The sequence below is a fragment of the Thalassophryne amazonica genome, chromosome 6 (genome assembly GCF_902500255.1).
Source record: "Thalassophryne amazonica chromosome 6, fThaAma1.1, whole genome shotgun sequence".
Lineage (NCBI taxonomy): Eukaryota > Metazoa > Chordata > Actinopteri > Batrachoidiformes > Batrachoididae > Thalassophryne > Thalassophryne amazonica.
This window is the reverse complement of record NC_047108.1, coordinates 102,630,806-102,638,482: the sequence shown is the minus strand read 5'-3', so window position 1 is coordinate 102,638,482 and position 7,677 is coordinate 102,630,806. Positions and strand designations below refer to the sequence as shown.

The following is a 7,677-nucleotide window of genomic DNA, read 5'->3' as shown; positions in this document are numbered from 1 at the left end:
AAATGTTCAGGAACATTTATTCACCAACAGCAAATCAGATCAATGATCCACATTTTCTTTCAGACACACAGTTACCATGCTACAACATAAATGTTAAGTTTTATACTTTGTATGGTTCAGTGTATGTACAAGCAACCTCAACCATTAAACTGTTCTTTGCCTAATTTAATGGTTACATTACAACACCGCAGCAGGTTAAATTAAAGCCATGACAAAGTAGGAAATAAATAAAAGTCCAAAAATGCATCATATAACCATTTCACTATAGATACACTATATACTATATTGTTTTTTTTTATGGAATCATGACCTGATTGTTAATCCTTTATATATTTTTAAACAGTGCATTCAACTTAAAACATTTATAGTAGCATTTTTCAGTGTGTCAATGAAAAAGCTATGACAGGTACATCTATTTTTCATCAAAGGTTACAGGAAACATCATACAAGGGCCACAGAGGTCAACATCCATACTATTAATAGCAGAGGGTGGCCAACAGGAGCTCACCAATTGTAAACCACTGAAACACATATTATCCTTTATGAAACTGACAAAGATGGAAAAGGTGTTCATGACCATTTATGGCAATTTGCAGATATATTGCAATTTTTGGAGCGAAAATAAAAAGATAATTCAGAGCTGCCTGTAGCACTGGCTCACAGAAGATGATATGCATTTGAGCATCTTTTACTCTACAAGCATTCACACAACTCAACAATGACAGACAACCACTATGTGTGACAAAATGTCCATTTTCAGATTTCAGTTTGAAACACAAGGACTAAAAACATGACAAAAATATTATTCCTCCCTTCCCATGTGAATATCCTGCAGGCAGCTTTTCTTTACAAACCTACAACAAACAGTGTAAAAGCATCTTAACAACACATGTACTTGTTAAAGATGACCCGGAGTTAAAAACATGTCAGCCTCTGATCAGAGATGGCTGGATTACCTCGAGTTCCTTGGCTTTGTGCAACTTAAGTAAACAAATAATGAGGTAAAATTTATATTCTTCAGTCTTAATGAAGTCTTTGAAATAAATGAAGGTGGCAAAAAGTCCAAATGCCATACCAGACTGAAAAGATGAAAGTCTGTATTTTAAAAATGCCTGTGAGAGTTTTGCATTGTTAATTTGGACCCACTTTTCTAAATCCTCATTAAGTTAGATAGAAATTCTTACAAGAAATCTTAACAGATTTTCACTTTAATTGCTAAAACAACCCATTCCATGTTGGATAAGAGCTTGAAAGTCGGCGACATCTTAAAAGGATGCACGGAAGTGAAAGTGTAAGAAAGAAAACATAAGATATAAATAAAGGTAAAAATATCATGTCAAAGTGTATGCAAATAAAGTTATGTGCCTCAATGAGCCAGTGATTTGCACGAAAGACAAAGAAGTGCACCGCCAAATAGCGCTGACAATCTGACCATGATCAACTTAAATACCATTTTTAATATGCAAATCAGGTATGAAAATTGTCGTAGCTTGATAGTGCTGTTCTTGAAGGTTTAATGATGGCACCAACTCTCTGTATCCAGCACCTCCCTGAGCCATGCCTTTACCTTTAGTGTAAAACTAAACTAGCCCCGTCCCGCTGAATTGTATCTACACATATTGCACAAACGTTATGAATCTTGCAAAAGATCAATGAAAATTGGGGCATTTTTTTCTCTCTCTCAACAGTGCATGCTACACCATGATGCAAAATATGGGTCAAAGACAGCTGGGTAGGCAAACTGTGCAGTTAAAGGCAAAGAATTGCAAAATAAAACCTAAAAAGGAAACCTTCTTGGGGTTTTTTAATATATTGTTTAGGGGGAAATGAGCAGTGAGTCAATCAGGGATGGTGGAAAGGATTCCTTAGTTTCATTAGTTCTGTTCATGGGCCATGCTGACAAGTCCTTCCCCTCTGCTTGGCTCCATTTCTGAAGCCAAAAGATGGACTGCCCCTCTCTTTCATGTCATTTAGGTGGACCAGGGAAGCAGGCAAGACTGCAGGCCAGAATCAACAGGAAGGGATGGTTAGTTGAAGCCGGTGTCAGTGTGGTAGGAGTGGTGACCATCTGCTGTTAACTGCGTTGTCTCTGTTGCTGAAGGTTGCAGCACAATTGGGTCACCACCAGCCTCTGCAAAAGAAAGGAGAAGAAAAAAAACTATTTGCATGGGGGTGTATTTGCTGTCTTGTGCACCATCAGGTTACATAGGAGGCGTTTCTATTAGTACTGATTGATTAAGTCAGCACAGTGCAATAATCCCTCCAAGGGAGTAGAGAAACCTTTAGGAACAACTCCACCAAGCAAGCACCCCAAAGGTGCCGGTATTTTTGGTTAGCAAAGTCACAGAGCCACAGCAGAAACCCAGAATGAATGAAGGGTTCAAACTCCCAAGAGGATCACCTACAGGAACCCCTGGGCTGCACAGAGCAGCCACTACAGGCCCAAGGTAGACATGCAACCTGAGTTATGGAGTTTCCAGCAGCCCAAGAAGGTGAAAAAGGGAATCACTGCAGGATCCCAAGCAGGGCTTTGTCCCCATCCTGAGCTGGGCAATACACCATAGGAATAGTCTAGCTGGCAAGTAATAAAGAGGAGGGACAGGCCACTTTAGCCAGCCACAAGGGGACCAGGGTAGCCATGGCCCTATGTGCTCACATTTGGTGCAGTCCCGGGTGGGAGTCTTATGGTGTGTCCTCCTTGGCTCTTCAGTGGCTGGCCTGTTTGGCTTATGGATATACCTGTGGGAAAGGGCACCAGCACTGGCCTAGAAACAAGGCCACAACCTCACTGAGGACGGCTCAGCTAGCAAAAATCAACTAGACTCAAGGCAAGTTTGAGAGCAAGTGCTGGTGCCATGCTTTGTCGCATCCACGACACCATGGAACCACCTTGGATCCTCAATGGCAACCACCTAGGTAGACAACTGGTCTATCACAACATCTCTAAAATACTCAACTGACCATAAATATAGCTGCACCCCACAAGAGCAGGATCTCTGCTACCAAAGGCAAGAGAAGTTCAAGTGCTAAACCTGTACCCAAACACCAAACAGAAAACCAATTTAAAAAGAAAGTGGTCACCTCTCTCATCAGATTGTAGTTGAGCCTCCAAGTCCTCAGGAGACACGTAAAAGTCCTGTTCCTGACCCTCCCGAGGCCGTGGTTTACACCTTCCACAGCAACAATTACAGCAGCAGCACAGGCAGCAACAGAAGTAGCAGCCAGTGGCCACGCCGCAAAGTACAAACAGAGCCTGAGGGAAGGCAAAGATAAAGGGACAAAGTGAAGAAAAGTGACATCACAAAAGCAAAACATAATGAACCTGCACCCTCCTCAAGGTTTACCTTTGCCCACCAGCTTGACAGAACAAAGTACGTGTTCACATTCTCTTCTCCAAACTGTTCAGCCACATACAACCCCAGGGAACCGTATTTGTCGTAAATATTACGTTTTGTTGGGTCATTCAGAATTGCATGGGCATTGTTTATCTCTTTGAATTTATCAGCTGCCTCTGGATTGTCAGGATTCTTGTCAGGGTGGAACTTCAGTGCCAGTTTCCTGGGTGAAAAGTAAGTGACAAAATCAGAGTAGAAATAGCAGAGATGATGCACACCTCGCTGTAATGAGAGCTAGCTAATGTCACAGAGGAATGTCTGAAATATGGACACTACCAGTCAAACATTTGGACACACATTCCCAGAAAACGCTTGACTGGTACTGTATTTGATATGAAATATGAATTACAAGACAAAATAATCCAAGACAATTTCTTTCTTTTGTGATACAGCCAAGTTCATAAGTATAGTGTGCACCATGCCTCCACCTTCTTTCCTTAAGGGAGAGCCAGCAAGTGAAAGAGCCAGTGAGTGGGATGCCTGAAATATGATTTTAAAATGAAATTTTAATTTCAACACACATGAAGACCAGATCATTGCTTTCCTTTATGGTAGAGTCAGGTCCATAATTACTGCACCATGTCTCTGCCTCCTTTCATTCAGGAAGAGAGCCAATGAGTGAAGGAGCCAATGAGTGGGATGCCCAAAACACAAATTTGATGTAAAATATGAATTTCAACATAATTTTATGTGCAGCATGCCTCTGTCTCCTTTCATAAAAGGAGAGAGCCAGTGAGTGAGGCAGCCAGTGAGTGGAATGTCTGAAATATTAGAAATAAAATATGAATTTCAGCACAATATTTTGTGCAGCATGCCTCTGTCTCCTTTCATAAAAGGAGAGAACCAGTGAGAGAGAGAGCTAGTGAGTGAGACAGACAATAAGTAGGATGCCTGAAATATTAGCCACAAAATATGGATTTCAGAACAGTATTTTGTGCAGCATGCCTATATCTCCTTTCATAAAAGGAGAGAGCCAGTGAGTGGGATGTCTGAAATATTAGAAATAAAATATGAATTTCAGCATAGTATTTTGTGCAACATGCCTATGTCTCCTTTCATAAAAGGAGAGAGCCAGTGAGTGAGAGAGACAATAAGTGGGATGCCTGAAATATTAGCGACAAAATATGGATTTCAGAACAGTATTTTGTGCAGCATGCCTATATCTCCTTTCATAAAAGGAGAGAGCCAGTGAGTGGGATGTCTGAAATATTAGAAATAAAATATGAATTTCAGCATAGTATTTTGTGCAACATGCCTATGTCTCCTTTCATAAAAGGAGAGAGTCAGTGAGTGAGAGAGACAATAAGTGGATGCCTGAAATATTAGCGACAAAATATGGATTTCAGAACAGTATTTTGTGCAGCATGCCTATGTCTCCTTTCATAAAAGGAGAGAGCCAGTGAGTGGGATGTCTGAAATATTAGAAATAAAATATGAATTTCAGCATAGTATTTTGTGCAACATGCCTATGTCTCCTTTCATAAAAGGAGAAAGCCAGTGAGTGAGAGAGACAATAAGTGGGATGCCTGAAATATTAGCGACAAAATATGGATTTCAGAACAGTATTTTGTGCAGCATGCCTATGTCTCCTTTCATAAAAGGAGAGAGAGCCAGTGAGTGGGATGTCTGAAATATTAGAAATATAATATGGATTTCAGAACAGTATTTTGTGCAGCATGCCTATGTCTCCTTTCATAAAAGGTGAGAGCCAGTAAGTGAGAGAGACAATAAGTGGGATGCCTGAAATATTAGCCACAAAATATGGATTTCAGAACAGTATTTTGTGCAGCATGCCTATGTCTCCATTCATAAAAGGAGAGAGCCAGTGCGTGAGAGAGACAATAAGTGGGATGCCTGAAATATTAGCCACAAAATATGGATTTCAGAACAGTATTTTGTGCAGCATGCCTCTGTCTCCTTTCATAAAAGGAGAGAGAGCCAGTGAGTGGGATGTCTGAAATATTAGAAATAAAATATGAATTTCAGTATAGTATTTTGTGCAGCATGTCTATGTCTCCTTTCATAAAAGGAGAGAGCCAGTGAGTGAGAGAGACAATAAGTGGGATGCCTGAAATATTAGCGACAAAATATGGATTTCAGAACAGTATTTTGTGCAGCATGCCTATGTCTCCTTTCATAAAAGGAGAGAGCCAGTGAGTGGGATGTCTGAAATATTAGAAATAAAATATGAATTTCAGCATAGTATTTTGTGCAACATGCCTATGTCTCCTTTCATAAAAGGAGAGAGCCAGTGAGTGAGAGAGACAATAAGTGGGATGCCTGAAATATTAGCGACAAAATATGGATTTCAGAACAGTATTTTGTGCAGCATGCCTTTGTCTCCTTTCATAAAAGGAGAGAGAGCCAGTGAGTGGGATGTCTGAAATATTAGAAATAAAATATGGATTTCAGAACAGTATTTTGTGCAGCATGCCTATGTCTCCATTCATAAAAGGAGAGAGCCAGTGAGTGAGAGAGACAATAAGTGGGATGCCTGAAATATTAGCCACAAAATATGGATTTCAGAACAGTATTTTGTGCAGCATGCCTCTGTCTCCTTTCATAAAAGGAGAGAGAGCCAGTGAGTGGGATGTCTGAAATATTAGAAATAAAATATGAATTTCAGTATAGTATTTTGTGCAGCATGCCTATGTCTCCTTTCATAAAAGGAGAGAGCCAGTGAGTGAGAGAGACAATAAGTGGGATGACTGAAATATTAGCCACAAAATATGGATTTCAGAACAGTATTTTGTGCAGCATGCCTCTGTCTCCTTTCATTCAAGGAAAGAGCCGATGAGTGAGTGAGCCAGTGAGTAAATGAGCCAGTGGAAGAACTAGTGAACTGAATGGGTAAACTGAGGAACCAGTTCAGGCAAGGACTGATAAGAGGCTAAATTAAGCTGTAGTTAGGGCTCAATGTTGTATAAATAAAGTGAATGGAATGTCTCACCTGTAAGATCTCTTAATGTCATCATTGGTGGCCACCTTGTCAACTCCCAACACATGGTAGAGAGACTCACCGGCGGTGGACAGAGAGCGCTGTCTCTGGTGCTCAGACATTTTGCTTCACACGTCGACAGGCTGGCCACAGAAACAGACAAGAAAAAGCGCTGCTAGGGCTGCCTGTCATTCACAAACCTATGGGATCACAACCACTTTGTTCAGGATTTTGTACCATGTGCATCTACTCTAAAAATAATAACAATAATAACTAAACTGAGGCCTGTGACAGGATCCTCCCAAGTGCAGGCAACAAGCTGGTGCAGTGCTGCCTTGATTACAGATCAACAGCTCAACATGATATATATGTACAACACCGTCATATGACAAAGAGCCATGAAGGGAAAACATATACAGTCTCTGCATCCATCTAGTATTTATGGATTTTTTTATGCAATCCCACAACTGAATGAGCTTTTTCCAGCTTTAATCCTGCAGGTTTTCTGTGCGATTTCTTGGCATCAGTACTGATGCTGCAAGACAGCGGGATTTACTGAAACGATCCAACATTCAGGACACAAAGGCCAAATGTTTCATTCTGAAACAAAAGAACAGAACAGCTCCTGCAGCCTGTTCAAAGCCCTGTATGGCATATTTAATCATTTTCACCAAAACCACTGTGCACCCGTCATTTAGGTGACATCATTCTCTCGGATGTGAATCTGGAGCTGTCGTGCACGATCAGCGTGAGGCGTTCAAAGGTGTGAAATCATGATTTGGAAACATAAGCATCTTCCCCAGCACGGCCATAGCGCACAGCATCCATGTTGCTTCGCTTCCTGGCCTGGTCTGGTCTTGATGCAACCCGGGGATGGATCGTCAACAGCAGCACCGTTCGAACGAGCAGATCCTCGAAGGAGGGGTAAAAAAAAAAAAAAAAAAGGTAAAATCGGAGGAAAAGGCTCACCTTTCAGTCGAATGTGATGCGCTGCAAAGCAAACGATCCCAGATTGTGGAGAGTGAAGCGTGACTATGGCTGCATGTCGGTCGTATCCGGATTCCGTGTGGATCCCCACGACACAACCATGGACAGCTGCAGCAGGACGCAGGCTCCGCCCCCCGCAGCAGAACTCAGGCTCCGCCCCCCGCAGCAGGACTCAGGCTCCGCCCCCCGCAGCAGGACTCAGGCTCCGCCCCCCGCAGCACCCCACGGCGACCCGACGTGCGCGCGCCCAAAAGCGCCGAAGCGACAGGCAGCGAGATGACGTTGTAGTGTGTTGTAACATAAAAACTGGACTATTTCTCCGATTAAAAAGACATTCAAAATCAGTTTAAGGGCAGT

At 41.9% G+C, this 7,677-nt stretch overlaps 1 protein-coding gene across 1 annotated transcript; it reads right to left on the bottom strand.

Annotated features, from left to right (window-relative positions):
* Positions 1–7,459, bottom strand: dnajc5aa (DnaJ (Hsp40) homolog, subfamily C, member 5aa). Its single transcript, XM_034173012.1, has 5 exons — positions 7,303–7,459; positions 6,346–6,476; positions 3,345–3,558; positions 3,082–3,253; positions 1–2,131 (listed from the first exon to the last, which is right to left on the bottom strand). The coding sequence occupies exons 2-5, from the start codon at positions 6,453–6,455 to the stop codon at positions 2,028–2,030; spliced, it is 600 nt and encodes a 199-aa protein (XP_034028903.1). The 5' UTR covers positions 6,456–6,476; positions 7,303–7,459; the 3' UTR covers positions 1–2,027.
* Positions 7,460–7,677: the final 218 nt, after the last annotated feature.